We start from the raw sequence: 17,358 nt of genomic DNA, 5'->3' as shown, positions 1-17,358 counted from the left end.
CACAAAAAGGACTGTACCATCCTAGGTTCAGGAATATAAATTTCATTAAAATCTATCAGACTTTAAAAATCTACATCTGGGAGAGTCACAGTATGGGAGACGCGTCACAATTATTGCTATGAACAATGAGAGGTGGCCATGGTAGACGCCACGCCCTACACGGGAGGGAAGGACAGACATGGGACCATGCATTAAATAGTGCATCTTCGGCGCAGCATAGGAAAGGATGGGGTGCTGGAGGCTTAGGGGAAAAAGTACCATCATGGCATGGAGCCACCTGTTCCCCCCTCTATCTGCTCATGATGCAGACATTTGGCACTTAAACACTGGCCACTGTGCCCATGCCACTGGCTGGGGCAGGTACCATGTGGGTAGGAACCAGATGTGTGCCCTGGCTGTTGGCACCATGGCTACACCACAGCAATCGTGCACGGCTGGGAGCTGAGGGATGCCCCCTACATGCACTGTTTGGCATTGGTAACTGACTTGGCATCATTGCCACAGGGTAGAGGGCAGGATAGTGGCTGCCAGGGCCTCCTGTCTCCTCCTCCCAGGCATTTATTTATTTAAAACATTTTTATCCCGCCCTATATCACTACGATCTCAGGGCGGTGTACAGAGCATTTCTAGGGGTAAAGTGCAGGCAGCAACACTGAAACAGAAACAAGGGGTGATGAGGCCGGAAGACAGAACCATTAGTAACTTGTACCCATCTGAGCCAGCATGGGCTCGACTTGGTATTAGGGTGAGGTCTTGCAACCAGATATGGTGCTGGTGTCTCTGGCCCACGCCTCCATGCCGGCAGCATGGGGCTGGCAGCTTCCACTCCCTGCTAATGCTGGAGAAGTGGGCCACATGGAGCGCAGGCCTGGCTGGGGATAGCTTTTAGGGAAGGTTGTGCTTTTTCTTTTTCTTTTTCGCCTTTTGTGCTTCCCCCAAATGGTGTGGGACAGGTCTTAGCTCATCACCTGCTCTTAGCACCACGGTTGGCTCTGCTCCTTTCCCCACAGGATGGGGCAGGGCTAGGTCCCAATGGTCTCTTGCCAATAGAGAGACCCCATTCAAAATGCATTTGCTCCTCTTCAGGGGAAGGGTGTGGAGCAGTGCTTCTGGACTCCCCTGCCCCAGGGCGCAGGAGGCAACCCCTCCCCCAGGGTCCGTACCAAGAGCAATGGGCTTGGCTGAGCATCCAGGGGATGCTCTATGGATCAGCAGTGCACACCTTGTGCACAGTGTGAGTAGTGGCTTGCACGTGCTACCCATAGCCTGTGGGACTGCCCTAGATTTGAATCACAGTTACATGGTGCATCCAGTTTCTCAGATGTGCATATGTACATGTGAGAGAGTCTGTGTTTATCCCTACAGATGTCGGGGTGTGTGTGCATGCGTGTGTGAGAGAGAGAGAGAATCTGGATGCATGTGCAAGTAAGGCTAGATTTGAGATCAAGTCGTAGACTTGTGCATGCTTGAGTTCCTAGCTTAGTGACGCTCCCATCCCTTTCTTGCCGTAATCCAGTTCGGGAGAGTTCTCGTGCCCCTCCCCTCCATCGGTCCAACCCACTCAGTCGTTCCGGGCAAGAACATTCATTCTGATGGGAACCATGACTGGAACTGCATGTTGGTAGTGTTGGGGAGGTTCCCTCGCCTTTCCTAGAAGCAAGAGAGGCAGGGAAGCCCAGGAAGGACATGCACTGGAGGGGGTGGTGTGCAGTCTTCATTATATCTCTGCAAGAATCCCAGCAGGGGCAAGAAGAGCCAAGCTGCCCGTTGCCTAGTCCAGGGCCCAGCTTTGCCTAGAATCTCTGGATTACATTTGCAACAACTACCAACCCCACCCCTGCCCTCATCCCTCCCCGTGAGTCCCCATTTGCTTTTCTGTGGGGCCAGTCCCCACGGCCCTGATCCAGGGCAGTAAGGGGCATACTATCCCCAATAGATTCCAGACCCCCTGGGCCCAGGTGCAGCTGCCAGAATCCACCCCAAAGGGGCTGGGGAGCCAATGGGGCTCCAACCGATCCCCCCCCCACACTGGTACCCTTAGAGGTACCCCCAACTCCTCGGCCAGTGCACACCCTCCCCACCTCTGACCCTGGTCCTGGCTGTGAATTGGGGCCATCTGAACATTATTGTAAACATGAGGGTTACAAGATGGCACAGGGGGGCACTAATGAGGTGGGGTGGGGTGGGAACTCACAGCCCCCTCCCCCAGAGTCCGGCACAGCCTGGGAGCCAGGGCTCCCCCACCCAGTGGGGGGGCACTGTAGTATATCTGAGCAGAGTAAGGTTTGGAGGACCAGGGCAGGTGGGAAAGGGGAGGTGCAAGGAGGGCTCCCTGCCCTGCCTCCCAGGCTAAAGGTTCAGATCTTGGAGTCCTGGCTGTGAGTAGAGCCGTTGCTTCCGACGGTGATGGCAACAGCCACGCCAGCCTCGTCGCTCTTGGGTTTCTCAGGGTTCAGCAGCTGCACCTCCAGCTGGGACTCTGTGGAGGAGCTGAGCGCCGGTGCATAGCGGCCTGTCCGGTGTTCCGCAAGGGCTGGGCCCCACTCACGGCTCGGCCGGGTAGCGTTTTTCAAACGCTGCAGAGACAGAAGGCAGGGGGAGAGGTTAGCACTTTCAAGCCCCATGTCTCCCACTGGGATCCAAGGCAGGTGGGCCCAGTGGCCCTGAACATCGAGGAAAAGCATCCCCCGCCCCTTCGCCCAGCCAGCCCACCAGCCACACACAGCCCCACCTGCAGCAGTGAGTCCCCTTCGGAGCGCAAGACGCGGAACACGGCGTAGATGGGGATGCAGACGACCGACGACAGTGCCATGAGAAAACCGATGGTGATAGCCCAGGCGGGGTAGACATATTTATTGTAGGAGATGGGTCGGTACTGGATCACTGTGAACACGAGTATGAACTGGGGGAAAAGAGGGAAGAAGAGTGATTGAAAAACAGCCCACGTAGGTTCCCCATGTTACACCCCAGCACCTTTGGAGGCCCAATTCCCTTGGCAGGTGTGGCGGTTCTTGTTCTTTGTGGGTGGCAGGCAGGCACTGTGGCATTCCTTTGCATCTCCCTTACCCCTTTGGTAGTATTGGTAGTCCTACTGTTTACACCCACATTAACAGGGCTAGAGTAGTAACAGCCCCATCATTCCCAGTCCTGCCTAATGCAGTTGCCCCATTCCTGCTCCCCTCTCACGCCCCCATTGTTCCTTTCACACACTCACAAAGATGATAGCAGGGGAGATAAACCTCCAACAGATTTGGAAGAAGAGGGGTGGTTGGAAACCCAGCATCATCTCAATGTCCTTGAAGTAGTTCCGGTGTCCTGTGTGGAGCAGAAGTGAAGGATGGTCAGTAGAGTGAACCATGGACATTAAATGGACATAAGGGTCATTGCAGGTTTCCATGGGTCCTCTGGCAAAGGGTGTCTATGGGCCTTTCACACAGTGGCTTCCTTCCCTCCCATTCTGTCTCTCTCTGCTGCCCCTTTCCACCATTGTAGGTCCAAGCATTGTGGGAAATTAAAGTGGATGCTTGCAGACCCAGCTGACAGACATTGGGTGCTCACTGCTGGTGGGCCTTGCTAGGGTGCTGGAGCCTCAGCAGTTGTTGTTGTTGTTGTTGTTGTTATTATTGTATTTATGTGTTGCTGTGGAATGCTCGGTTTGGGTGCTGGGCCTTCTCTCTTCTTCTTTTGCTGCCTACAAGCATTTCTTCCATTGAGAAATGGGATAATGTCCAATATCTTGGGTCAGCACTGGGCCCTCTTCTGGGGTCTGGGCTTTGGCAAGTGCCCCACCCACCCACTGATGTTGATCTTGCCAGACACATTGTCTTCAACGACCTCCAGATTGCCCTGCCTGAGTAACATTAGTCCTACATGGGTTTGGGGGCCAGGGGAAAGCATGCCCTATGTCACTAGGCAAGAGAAACTAAGCAGTGGTGGAGCCCTGACAAGGCAAGAATAATAATGCTGATTCCCTCCCCCTCTATGCTCTAACCGTGTCTCTCATTCCTCCTTCTGGAGGTGGTACCTTGAGCTACCAGTGTCTCCTATTCATGTTCAAATGTAATCAAGTCAATTTCCCAACAAATCCAGGGTTCCTGGCTGTCCGTCAGAAGGCAGGAGTCCTGGCAGTAAGAGGTTCTATCTATGGCACTGTGTCTTCCCTGCTGAATTTATTTAGGCTGTCCAGACAATCAAAGATCAGCTTGGCCCACTCATGAATGAGCAGCTTCCCATGTAACAAGCAGGGTACTCACCGTAGATGTACATGATGGAAACACACATGATGCATGAAATAACGACAAGTGAGAAGCTTGCTGCATAGTTGTCCATCAATAAGAGCCAGTAGATACCAGCCTGCGGGGTGGTGGGAAGAAAAGCAGTCAACAGAGATTGGGGCAAGTCCTCTTCCCTTCAGGGCCCTGGTATGGGACCATCACACTCCGCAAACCTTCCCCCTGTGTCTCATACCTGTGTAGTGAGTGGAATACCTAGCAGAAAGCCCACCACGGCCACACCTAGAGTCACAAAGGTTTTCCGGCGGATGATCCATTCATTTCCTATTTCGTCCACAATGGCTGTGACAAGAGTCTCCAGGAGGCAGAACTGGGAAGAGAATTGATCATGGAGAAGCAGGAGATGAGAAAGTTGTGATAGCTCCAGCTTCTCCATCCCTCGTTCTTTAGCAATAGGGCCTGCTCTCTTTCTCCTCCATCTGCATCAATTCCAGTGTGAGGACCTGGACCACTTGGAAAATGGCCCAGGCCCAACCCATGGGCAAGGATGTTTTCTTTGAGAACCTGGCTGCTAATGTTTAAGCTTAATCTGTCTCTGGGGTCAGAGCTCCACTGTGACTCAGCTTGCCCTAAAGCAGGGTTACTGAACCTCTGGCCCATCAGCTGAATCTAGCCCATGTGGGGTCCCAGTCCAGCCCTCCAGGGTTTCCCAGATGGCTCCACCCCCTTTCCCCTGATCAATCATTTGGCGGCTTCCTGGCTTTTGCAGTCCCCTCCCCCGCCCCGGTTCTAAAAGTTTGAAATGAGTTTCCTAAGGCTTAGTTACTGGCAGCAAGAGCATTAAGCTAAAAACAGGCTGGTATCTTTTGTACTTTGGCCCCACCCCTTTTGCCTTCAGCCCCGCCCAGCACCGGGGAATGGCCCCCGAGAGCTCCTCTGAAATGGAATTTGGCCCTCATAATGAAAGAGGTTCAGCACCCTAAAGGAACTTTGAGTGTTTGGCTTGCTTTGCCCAGCCTGGAACAGGAGAAATCATTCATCGTGAGGTGGTACCCTTTGATTTTCAAGCTCACTGAAGTCTCCATCACTCAGAGCTGCCTCTTCTCTGGGGATGCTCATTCAAGCTTTCCAACTGAGCTAAATGAACTCAGTTTGGAACGTTCCTGTATATCTAGCCCTGAATCCGTCCATGAACACATATAACCTAGATAGGCCAGTGTGTACACCCTCACACTGAGAACCCACGTACCCTTCACTCCATGACTGGGGTGTACTCATGACCCAACCCAAAGCTGTCCGCATCTCCATCCAGCTTGAGAATTTGTGTAACTAGCCACACTGGGATTCTCTGTGGTTACTGATGCCCTAATTGTCATGATTTCAAGGGTGCTTCTTCCCCATAGATTCTTGTGCCCCCTCTCCTAGTTCCCTGTACCCTATGTACCCATTTCTTTGATTACCTGAGTGCCCAGACCCAGCAGGATGAGCATGAAAAAGAAGAGAACCGACCAAAGAGGGGAGATCGGAAGTAGTGTCAGTGCCTCAGGATAAGCCACGAAGGCCAAGCCAGGACCATGGTCAGCCACCTTCGAAACTTCCACACCTAGGTGGTTGGCCATGAAGCCAAGGATGGAGAAGATGACGAAGCCTGCGTAGACACTTGTGGCGCAGTTGGTGATGCTGATGATGATGCTGTCCCTGTAGAAGGGCATACCATAGGGAAGAGTCACATCGTGGAGGATGGAAGGTAGTGGCGAGGTAACTGGACTGAGGTGGACTATTTGAGCCATAAGCATCACTGAATGGATGGGGGAAAGCTTCAGAGAATGGTCACATTCAGCTTGTGCTCTCTAATGCTAATTGGCTTGGATCCAGATTTAGTCATACTTAAGAGTACACCCATTGAAATCAAAAGGGACAAGTTAATTACGACTTAAGTCACTGGGTCTACTTTAAGTATGGCTAAATCTGGATCCAACCCGCTATCTCTGATCCTTTCCAGTACCTAGATAGGAAGCCCACAAATGCACCTCTAAGCTTCTTGACGCAATGGAGGAATACAAAAATGTAAGTCATAAAGTTTCCTTTTTTATAAGAGTAAGGAAAAGCCACCTTTTCGTTTTCTTTTATCTTTATTTTCTTCGACTGAATACCAAAGTGTGGCTGAAATCTGCAAGGGGTTACTAATCTCCCTTATTTAATTTTGAACATATGCCCTGTATCTTTAGTCAACACTCTGGTGGCATGCCTCAGGATTCACTCAAAGAAGAAATCAGGTTTCTAGCCCTCATGGTTTCAGAGAACAGCTTGAAAATGTGCAGTGTCTAAAATCAAGTGCCCTCAAAATCGCAGGGCCGTGGCTTCTAGTAGCCATGGATCATGACTTCTGATATCTGCTGTGGTTCCAGTATCTTCCCTGTAGACACTTGCCAGAGATGACAACTGTGCCACCCCAACGTATTCTCTCCACATCCTTTCCCCACCACCTCTAGATTGAGCCTTACCTATAGCAGTTGTTGTGGAACTTGTTGTATGACGCCATGGTGATAAGCCCGCCCCAGGCACAGCCCAATGAATAGAAGATCTGGGAAGCGGCATCTCCCCATACCTACACCAAAAACAAAGAGGTCACTGGGGAAAGGGGGTTACTAGCAGCACAGCTCTTCCCTCAGCTTACACCAGTCCCAATTCCTAAGGAGAGTGGTGGTGTTTGTGCTGTGGAACCTCAGGGATTGTGGTCTGGAAGAAACAAACAAGCCTTCCGTGGCCTTCCACACACATACCTTCGCCTCGAGGATTTTTTCCCACTGCGGTGTCAGATAATACAGGATCCCAGTTACGGCTCCTTCAAGGGTTATCCCCCGCACAAATAAGATAGTCAGCACCACGTACGGGAAGGTTGCCGTGAAATATACAACCTGTGGGTCAAAGGCAAAATTGGACAATACCTCAGATTCACTGAAGATGGCAAACTGGCCTCAGAGAGGTCTTTGGTGTCATCCACAAGCGCCTTGCGACAGAACACCTACTCCCTCCCCCTCTTAAGGCAAACTCCTCACTGTTGTTTAACATGTATTTAGTACCACCAGTTTGTTAGGCACTGTACTTTTCTGACTATGAGCATCATCACACGGGGGGAAATTGTGTTTCCTTACCGTTGCTTCTTCACCCCCGCTTTTGTCCTTCATTACTTCCTCTTTCTTCCCGGAGAGGAAAGTGGAAGTAAACAAAAAGCACGTGGCCCATTCAGGGCCCGTTTTTATTGTGCTGCTTTTCCTGTACACAGCACAAGACCGTGGCACATTCTGGTGTGTTTGTGTGTGTGTGTGTGTGTGTGTGTGTGTGTGTGTGTGTATAAAGTGAGATTAAAAGGGGTCTATTTTGTGACAGAGAAAAGTGGGGAAGGAGCGGGAAGCATGTGGGAGGTGGACAATGTTGTCTAAAGGATGCACGGACATCTGTAAGTGGGCAGTAGTGAGAGTGCGATAAAATGCTCGTCTGATGACACTCGGTATCACGCATCCATGTTCCATCCCTAACAACTGTGGTCCATGTCTAAGGATTATGTGCAGCACAGCGCCACCACTGTCCCTTCAGAATCCAAGAGAGCAGTTCTGAAGTAAATCTCCATAGAGCTCACCCACAGGCACCTGTGCAGGAGACTGACTAGGCCTGGAGGAGAGAGGAGAGGCAGAATGCTTGCTGGTGGCTGGGTGGGCCACGTCGGAGGCAGTGAGGGGTCTGTGGTTTTGAATGGACACAGTGGTACAGCTAAATAATTTTAAACCTTGAACTTAATGGTCCGATGGGGGTGGGTGGGCTTTAGATGGCCTTGTGCATTACTTCAGCTGCAAAGCACACCACTAACATTTCTCTTTACCTCCCCTCCAACTGCCTTTTCATGCTTTAAAACTGCATCTACATTCCCAATATGTTAGAAGAACAATTACAGAACTGTTTGCCAACCCTGATTAAAAGGAAAAAAAATACTCTTAAGCACGTGCAGTTTTTCATTTTAAACTCACTTAAATTATAGTAACATCATAACTACAGGAATAAAATGGATTTTGTTTCTGCACCTGCCACTTTCTAAGTGTTTATCTTTGGCCCTAAGGTGAAGTCCTAGATGCAGCACTGGGTGAACAGTGTCATCAGAGTCACCTGGGGCGGTGAAGGTGCTGAACCAGGGCCTGGAGGCTGTAATGTGCTGGATGAGGGCTAATAGACTGAAGCTGAATCCTGATAAGATGGACATTCTGTGAATTGGTGGTTCCCGAGTCTGGGAATTGGGTAAGCGACCTGTACTGGATGGGATTGCACTCCCTCTGAAGGAGCAGATGTGTAGCTTGGGAGTACTCCTAGATCCAGGCTCAGGTGGACTCCATGGTCCGGAGTACTTGGGGCCAGCTTCAGCTGATCCACCAGCTACAGCCTTTCCTGGACAGGGACAACCTAGCCACAGTAGTCCATGCACTGGTAACTTCCCAATTAGACTACTACAATGCACTCTACGTGAGGCTGCCCTTGAAGACGACTCAGAAGTTGCAGCTAGTGCAAAATGCAGCAGCTGGACTGCTCATCGGACCATATAACACTGGTCTTAAAAGAATTGCATTGGCTGCCTACATGCTTCCAGTCGGAATTCAAGGTGTTGGCAATGACATTTAAAGCCCTAAACGTATTGGGACTTCAGTACTTGAGGGAGCGCCCCTCCCTATATATGCTTCCCCAAGGTTTGAGATCTGTTGGTGGAGCCCTCCTCCGCATCCCACCAACGTGATACATACATTATACGGTGGAACAAAGGAGAGGGCTTTCTCTGTTGTGGCACCCTGATTGTGGAATATATAACCCCCCTTGGAGGCCTGACTGGTGCCGACACTGGCTTCATTTTGGAGCCAAGATAAAACATGGCTCTTTATCAAAGCCTTTGATGGTTAAATTCTCCAAGGCTACACATAGTTTAATTGTTTTTAATTGTTTTTATTGCTTTAAAATTTTTTTTACTGGTTTTAATTTTTTAACAATTTAATATGGTTTTAGCTGTGTAATAATTAATTCATATTCTTTATATTGTTCTGATTTTATCTGTATGCCACCCTGAGATCCCAGCGATAGGGGGCGGGATACAAATGTTTTAATAAAGAAATGCTACTTGCTTTTCCTGAGGACTTCACGCCCTTGATGAGGCAGAGGAAGACGACAACCCAAGAGACACCCAAGCAACCCAGGAGAGGAAGCCGCACTTCACCCAGGTTCCCGATGTCATCAGACAGCTTCAACACATACCGCCTGGGATAGAAGACAGAAGCATAAGCCAGAGTTCACAGGTGCCTCCTGGTGCCCTAGCAAACACACCGTACAGATCTGCAATCATGTACCCCAATCTGTCCCCACCCAAAGACCCTACCCCAGAAAACATGGCCTCTAACTATGCCAGGGATGCCAGTCTGTTATTTTAAATGTCGGAAAAGTGGTCTTGTGTTGTTAGCTGCTTTGAACAGACTATTGGTTATGGCAGATAGGAACCTGCAAGTAAGTAGGTAAGTAAACAGATGCACACAAATTCAGCACTAGTTATTCCTAGACACCTAAAATCCTAAATAAATCACAAGCATTCTCAGAGTCCTATGGAAAAGGTCAGTTGATTACCTTCCTCAGAGTGCAAGAAATGTTTCAAGGCACAATTGCAACTTGGGTCCATCAGGATGAACATGAAAACAATTATTATCTTTTGATCTCCCTTGCAGCATTTATTATTTTCTAATCTTATCATTCAAGGGGCAAAGTACACCAGTTTCTAAATTTTCAAAGTTACAATACTACAAGCTCACTTTCTCACCCATTATCTCCGTCACTGGATCCAGCAAGTGCCATTGCACTCATGTCCTTTTCATGGGCAGCTGGTTGGCCACTGTAGCAACACAGTGCTGGACTAGATAGGACTCTGGTCTATTCCAGCAGGGCTCTTCTAAGGTTCTTAGCAATAAAGAACCTGCCTTCTAGTGATCCAGATGTCCCTGCCTCTGACTGCAAATCCCTAGACACTCTCCTCTCATTTATGACCTATGAGAGATTTTGCCACTTTTGTGCTGATGACAGAGGAACTTTCTGCCATTTGGAACAATATCTTTCCAATACACAACCTGTCTCAGAAACTATATCCACATCGGAAGAACATGGTGATCTCAGGCACTAAGGGTTTGGGGTAGCATCGCTCAGAACTTAGGGACAGAATAGGCCAGGTCATGTTCTCCATCTACCATATCCAAGCTAGGTGCCTCCTCCTAGGTCAGGGATAAAGCAACCTGTGGCCCTCCAGATGTTTTGAACTACAATTCCCATCACCCCAGCAGAGCCAATGGAGAGGGATGATGGAAGCTGTAGGCCAAAACATCTGGATGGCCACAAGTTATCCGCCTCTGTCTAGGTGGTCAGTTCATCATCATCTGTGACACAAGACCTCCATTCCCACTAATAAGTTAGTTCCCTCTTCATCCCATACCCATTTGTAACCCTCCATCATCACCTCCAATATTCCTCACTGGGACTAGTGCGCTTGAGTGTCTGGTTGAAGTTCTGTGTGAGGTTGAGCGATGACCCAGCTGAGCCATTGGTAAAGTCCAACACACCATTGCAATCCGGTGTGTTCCAGAGGTTGGTGCAGTATGTCCAGGGTAGCACCCGTGTCATCGATGAGAAGAAATAATAGAAGGCAATGCAGATCACAACATTGTAGTAGATTCCAATGTAGCTGGACACAACCATCATACCATACCCGACACCTGGAGGGAAAGCAAAGGGTGAGGGCCACTGGAATGGAGGAGACTTCCAAGGCCTTTTGGTGTGGGAGTTCGCAGGCGAATATAATGCATGAAGCATGCAGGCATGGAATTGTGCATGGGTGGCCAACCTGTGGCAACCATGCTACTAGTGGCATAGGCAGCTTTAGTTTGTGGCATACCTGGATAGGAACGAGATGGCCTGTGGGCCTGGTTACGGCAGAGGCAGTTCTGCACTCCTGCTTCCCCTCTCACACATGAAAACAGATGTAATACTGCATGAGACACCCATGGGAGGAGAGGGGACAGGGGGCTGCATGCACCCTGAGCACAGCACCACTGTCTCATACACTTACAAATGGAGACAGCAAGCACAACAAAAAGGCAGAGAGATGCTGTATTTGATCTATTCTGTATAACACTTTTGTGCATTCATCTTGCCCTAACATAGGGCTAATGATTTTCTGCCTCAAAATACCAATTGTCTCTTTGTTTTTAATGGTTCACTGACATGCAAATACAGATGCCATCACCAGTCCTTAAAACAGGCTCTTTACCAGTAAGGTAACACCTTTGAAAAGGTGCATCTATATCTGAAGACAAAACAGGCAGGATCAAGCTGTTTTGCTGCCTGAGGGGAAGGACAAGATGGTGCCTCCACTCACGCCCCCACTGTGTGATACACATTCCATGCCCAGAAGCTGACTGATGACAAGCATTATCCACTACACCTGAGGACAAGAGGGGACTCAGTGCAGGCCGGGTGGTCCTCACTGATCTGTCTTCTAACACCTCTTCCAACACTCTTCCATCACTCCCCCTCAGGAGCTGTCTTCAGGCACCTGTCTTACTGTGCCCAATGGTAGGGATGGCCTTCAGTGGTTTAGTGGTAAATTTTGAGGTGGAGGCACTCATTGTGAGAATCCCCACTGACACCCCCTGACCCCAGGCAAGGAGAGTTAAAAATTCAGGCAGCCACATAGAACCACATCAATAAACCACTACTAGCAGTTTTCATCTCCGGCAGGCGCAGGTCTTTTGTAAAGCTAATGGATCTTAATTCCCCATTCTGGACCAAGCCACTCAAAAAATACTTTGCATTATGACAAGGACCGTTCACCGCAATATATTGTTGTTGGGAAAATCCATTCCCCCCCCCCCAGCTATGGTGAAGATTGCCTCTAAATTCAGAGGGAACAGGGAATTCTGGGGTGGCCCGGAGTGGCAGATAACATCAGCGTTCCTGAAAGTCCTGGCTCCGCTACACCCCTGCTGATCCTACTGCAAATCAGATAGGAGCAAGAGGATACAGATGGGGAATGTGCTTGCGGCAGTAGCCAGAGGCGGGGTGCACTGACTGCTGCCTCTTACCTTTGAACATAGGGCTAATTCTCCAGACGCCCAGGCAGCCTTGGCTGGCAAACTGTCCAAATGAGAGTTCCATGAAGAAGAGGGGGATCCCGCAGAACACCAGCATGATGAAATAGGGGAACAGGAAAGCACCTGGAGACAGCAGAAGAGGAAGTGATGAGCACTAGGGAGGGACCGCAGCTCAACGGTAGAGCAAATGCTTTCTGTGCAGAAGGTCTGAAGTTTGGTCCCTGGCATCTCCAGTGAAAAAGGATAAGGACAGGAGGTGATAGGAAAGACCTCTGCTGGAGACCTGGGACAGTCAGAAAATATTGGGCTAGGCGCACAAAGTCTGGTTTAGTATGAAGAAGCGTCCTACGTTGAAAACGAGTAGGAGTGGGACCACAAGACCATTAAGAAATGCAGGGATATGCCCTGGGTGTCATACTCTGCATGGGAGAGAAGTTTCCGAGCTTGCAATAAGGAATCCCAGTCCTTTCCTGCAGGGGGAGCTCTATGCTCACTGGACACCAGTGTATGCAAAGCACAGACTGACATAGGCATCCTGAGGCTGGAACAAGAAACCAATCTGAATCCCAGAACTATCAAGATGCAACAGCATAAATGGCCCCCAGCTAGCCGCCCTGGCAGTGCCGTGCTGGAGCACTCAGTACAACACTGACTGGGGGAGATATTGAGATATCCACCCCGCTATTTGTAACGTGGCACACTTTAGCACCAGACCACGGCAGTGTCAATACTACTACCAAGTGCAAAACGTAGGGGGGGGGGGACCCCTTAAACATGCCCTCCCCTTCCCATCCACTCCTGTCCATACTCACCTCCGCCATTGCGGTAGCAGAGGTACGGGAAGCGCCACACATTGCCGAGTCCCACGGCGTAGCCCACGCTGGTGAGGACAAACTCGATCTGGTTTCCCCAGTTGCCGCGCTTGATGTTCTCGTCTCGCTTACTCGTCTCGCCAGGCACAGCACCATTCTGCCAAAAGAGGACAGTCAGTGACTTAAGGGTGGGGGATAGAAATGGGGGAGGACATGGGATCGGTTTTCCTGTCCGTGCCTTCTGGGTCTCCTTTATAAGGTCTTCCGATGCTGAACTAATAACGCAAGGGAAGGGGGCGAAGCCAACAGCCCTAGAATACTCCCAGGTGCCCTATACACACACCCCACTGCAACTTGGGACACTTGCACTTCTGCTGCTTTAAGTCACTCCCCTTCCCCAGCTAGTGGAAAAAGCAGGCAGGGGCGGAGAGTTTGGTTATACTAATAGAGCTGCTACCCCCTGCCTGCCCAGATGAATAGTCCTGGGTCAGACTGTAGGGAAGCTGGCAGCTGCAACACATACAAAGCAGGCAGAAGAGGAGTCCGCACAAAAGAGGCTTCTGTTTTCTCCCCCCTTCCCCACCCCTGCCCACTGATGTAGCACAAGAGGCCCCAGGCAAGGCAGGCCTCTACTCACTCACACTGCAGCCCAGCAAATCCAAACATCAAGAAAACCCTGCTAGATCAGACCAGGCCCCATCTGATCCAGTTTAGTGCTTCTGACAGTGGCCAGCCAGGTTTATTTGGGAAACCAACAAGCAAGACGTGACGACAACAGCCCTCCCTTGATGTTTGTCCCCCCAAACCTGGCATTATGCCCCCTGCCCTGCATATTCATCTGTTGAATCGTTTTATATTAAGCTATTTAAAGCTATCATGACCAAATACTGTCCTTCTGGTATCTGCCACCACTTTTAACACCATTTTTGCCAGTAACCATCACCATATCCTGTGGCAGTGAATTCCACAGGTTAACTACACCCAAGCTTATATCTCTAGCAAACTAGCATTTCTGGAACCTCTCATTAGTTCTTGGCAGAACGTTGTTTCTGTCCACTGATTGCACAACCTAATCTGGCACCTTCCAGAAATGTCAGAGTACAAGTCCCATCATCCCCACCTGGTATGACCATGCTGTCTGGAGATTATGGTAGTTGTAGTCCAACGATTCCGGCATAAACCAGGTTGGGAAAGGCAGATCTAAGGCTACATACTTGACATCACTTAAATTACCTTTCTAGTATGTTAAATTCCTTTTGTACTCAGAGGGAAAGTGGTGGAATTATTTTTGTCTTCCCTTTCGGTACACACAGTTATGTGTGAAATGGAGTGTCTAACCTACTCAGTTAGAAATGAACACAACCTGTTAGTGACGGCTATTTTGAATCAGGGCTGATTAACTTAACATGAACAAGTATTTACATAGTGCTTTCAAGTGTTGAAAAGGTGTTGTGTTCATGAACATTGTAATCCAAATTATAGCAGCCCTTAGAAACATAGGAAGTGGCCTTCTATGGAGTCAGATCATTAGTCTATCTACCTCAGTGGCTGGGTTCACACAACATGCTAACCCACAGTGGTTAGTGAGCGTTGTTGGTGAATGATGGGTTGTTGTTGAACTGTGGGTTAGTGTGTTGTCTAATGAACATAATTACCCTGCCAGGAGCAGATCGTCTTTGATGTTTGAACCTGGAGAGGGTGGGTGGCTAGGTGATTTACAAGCCACCCTGATACCCATGGCTTGTTCCATGGTTTCAGGGTAGTATGAAACCACCCTAGCCACCTGCCCTCACCAGGTTCAAAGGCCATGACAACCTGCACTCAGTGAAGCTAAGTGTACTAATTAGGTGGCTCATGACAGGTATGTACAATGATTGTGTGAACCCGTCTCATCTATGCTCACTGTCAGCAGAAAGGAGTCTTTCCCAGCCTTGCCTAGAAAGGGCAGGGACTGAGCCTAGGATTGAGACTGCTGCTCTTACCACTGAGCTACAGCCCTTCACTTTAGGGGAGTTGAGTCATATTTGCCCCCAAATTGCAGATGGGGCGGTTGTGGGTGTGCTAAGGGTGGAAAGGGGTGGCTTCCCTAAGGTTACCTAATGAGTTTGTGGCAAAGACAAAATTCAAAGCAGGGCCTTTTCAATTGATAGCACAGTGTCTTAGCCAGTATGCTCCACCAACTTGATGAAACTAAAGATAAAGAGTATACACTGTATATGTGTGCATACTCAGAAGAAAGAGGATACTGAGAGAGAGAGAGAGAGAGAGAGAGAGAGAGAGAGAGAATGAATGAGAAGATACTGTTCCCCAAAGGGGCAGTGGGAAGAACAGGAAGATGAGTGGTAACCAATGTTGAATTCTCTTCAGTGCCCCAAGTATGGGATATTCAATGGATCACCTTCCTTCCTTCCTGCAACACCATGAGACCAGAGCAACAAGAGGGACAGACGAGTTGTGTAGTGTTTTTTAAAAATGTAAGTGGCAGCTCCAAGCAGCAGCAGGATTAAAGGAGGAGGGGAGGGAAGCTGGGTCCAGAATCCGTCGGTGGAAGGAAACAGCCAGCAGAACAGGGCAAGATCTACACTATTGAGTTATAACGGTTTATAACAGTTTTGACAACCGTTTGGGCCCAGGACACACACATTACATATACTGTTTTCAAAGTGTTATATCCTGCTTGGTGTAGATTTGGCCCAGGACTTCCACATCTCCTCCTCCCTGAAGCCCCACATGCACTCTCCCCCAACTCTCTGGAACAGTTTTGGAGGATGCACAGGGAGCTGCCGATGGAAGTTGAGGACACGGAAGTCCTGTTCCATCAGCGGTATCTTTCCACCGGCAAAACAACAATTCTGGATCCAAGCAGGAGAGCTTAACCCTTCCTACCATGCTATTGTCCTGACAAAAATAATCTCTCTGAAACTGCTATTTGTGTAGGGAGGGAAGCGTCCACTGCCACCAATACAAAGTTACAAGGCTTTTATCATGAAATCATCCTGCTTAATTCATGGAACTTTAAGAAGGGGATACAGACGTTGCCATCTTCCAATTCTAACCATCCTGTGCTTCCCATTGCTTTATCTGTTTCTAATAATAATAATAATAATAATAATAATAATAATAATAATAATAATTTTTACCCGCCTCTCCCTCTGGATTAAGATGGGTACAACACAGGAAGGAAAGATTGAATAGCTGCATAGCATCTTTTGGCTGGGAGTGCTAGGAGCCACTTCTGGATTAATCTGTGCCCAGCCCAAGAAGTTTATAAGAGTTTGTAGTGATAGGTTATAGCCAGAAGAGGGAGCCTCACTCTTCATTAATCACGCCAGCTCTCAGTACAGTCTAGCGCTGTGCCAAGTGGAGAAGTTCTGTCAAATAAATGACACTGAGCAATCTTGCCCCATACCCATAGGTGTGCATACAGGGTGTGCCAGGTGTGCCTAGGCATACCCTGATGTCTCCAGAGCCTCCAGAAAGTGCATATTCCCCCCACTACACTAATGGCAGCTGCCATTAGCATGTGGGCGGGGGGGGGGGAAATACTCACCTTCCAGAGGCTCTGGAAAGCATGCTTTCCTACCTTGCCCACTGCTCCAATCGGGACCTTAGAAATAAAAAAATAAAAATCCTTGGGTTCATACCCTTATAGAATCAGAATAGTAGAGTTGGAAGGGGCCCAAAAGGCCATCGAGTCCAACCCCCTGCTCAATGCAGGAATCCACCCTACAGCATACTTGACAGATGGTTGTCCAGCTGCCTCTTGAAGGCCTCTAGTGTGGGAGAGCCCACAACCTCCCTAGGTAACTGGTTCCATTGTCGTACTGCTCTAACAGTCAAAAAGTTTTTCCTGATGTCCAGCCGAAATCTGATTTCCTGTAACTTGAGCCCGTTATTTCATGTCCTGCACTCTGGGATGATTGAGAAGAGATCCTGGCCCTCCTCTGTGTGACAACCTTTTAAGTATTTGAAGAGTGCTATCATGTCTCCCCTCAATCTTCTCTTCTCCAGGCTAAACACGCCCAGTTGCTTCAGTCTCTCTTCACAGGGCTTTGTTTCTAGACCTCTGATCATCCTGGTTGCCTTCGTCTGAACACGCTCCAGCTTGTCTGCGTCCTTCTTGAATTGTGGAGCCCAGAACTGGACACAATA

The 17,358-nt window shown here is 49.2% G+C and overlaps 1 protein-coding gene across 2 annotated transcripts in view; it reads right to left on the bottom strand.

The window, feature by feature from the left end:
• Nucleotides 1-26: 26 nt before the first annotated feature.
• The window catches only part of SLC6A9 (solute carrier family 6 member 9), a 64,677-nt gene continuing 47,345 nt past the window's right edge, over nucleotides 27-17,358 (bottom strand). For both annotated transcript variants that reach the window (XM_063139924.1, XM_063139916.1), the window contains 12 exons: nucleotides 13,207-13,363; nucleotides 12,386-12,517; nucleotides 10,762-11,017; nucleotides 9,392-9,524; nucleotides 7,016-7,150; nucleotides 6,737-6,840; nucleotides 5,693-5,930; nucleotides 4,468-4,602; nucleotides 4,254-4,353; nucleotides 3,215-3,315; nucleotides 2,732-2,902; nucleotides 27-2,576 (listed from right to left, as the gene is read on the bottom strand). In XM_063139924.1, coding sequence (XP_062995994.1) covers nucleotides 2,358-2,576; nucleotides 2,732-2,902; nucleotides 3,215-3,315; nucleotides 4,254-4,353; nucleotides 4,468-4,602; nucleotides 5,693-5,930; nucleotides 6,737-6,840; nucleotides 7,016-7,150; nucleotides 9,392-9,524; nucleotides 10,762-11,017; nucleotides 12,386-12,517; nucleotides 13,207-13,363 — 1,881 coding nt within the window. In that variant the 3' untranslated portion in view covers nucleotides 27-2,357. The remainder of the gene's footprint in view (nucleotides 2,577-2,731; nucleotides 2,903-3,214; nucleotides 3,316-4,253; nucleotides 4,354-4,467; nucleotides 4,603-5,692; nucleotides 5,931-6,736; nucleotides 6,841-7,015; nucleotides 7,151-9,391; nucleotides 9,525-10,761; nucleotides 11,018-12,385; nucleotides 12,518-13,206; nucleotides 13,364-17,358) is intronic.

This window comes from Elgaria multicarinata, chromosome 1, assembly GCF_023053635.1.
Source record: "Elgaria multicarinata webbii isolate HBS135686 ecotype San Diego chromosome 1, rElgMul1.1.pri, whole genome shotgun sequence".
Classification (NCBI taxonomy): Eukaryota; Metazoa; Chordata; class Lepidosauria; order Squamata; family Anguidae; genus Elgaria; species Elgaria multicarinata.
Note: the sequence above shows the minus strand (reverse complement) of the source record. Positions and strands in the feature narration are given on the sequence as shown.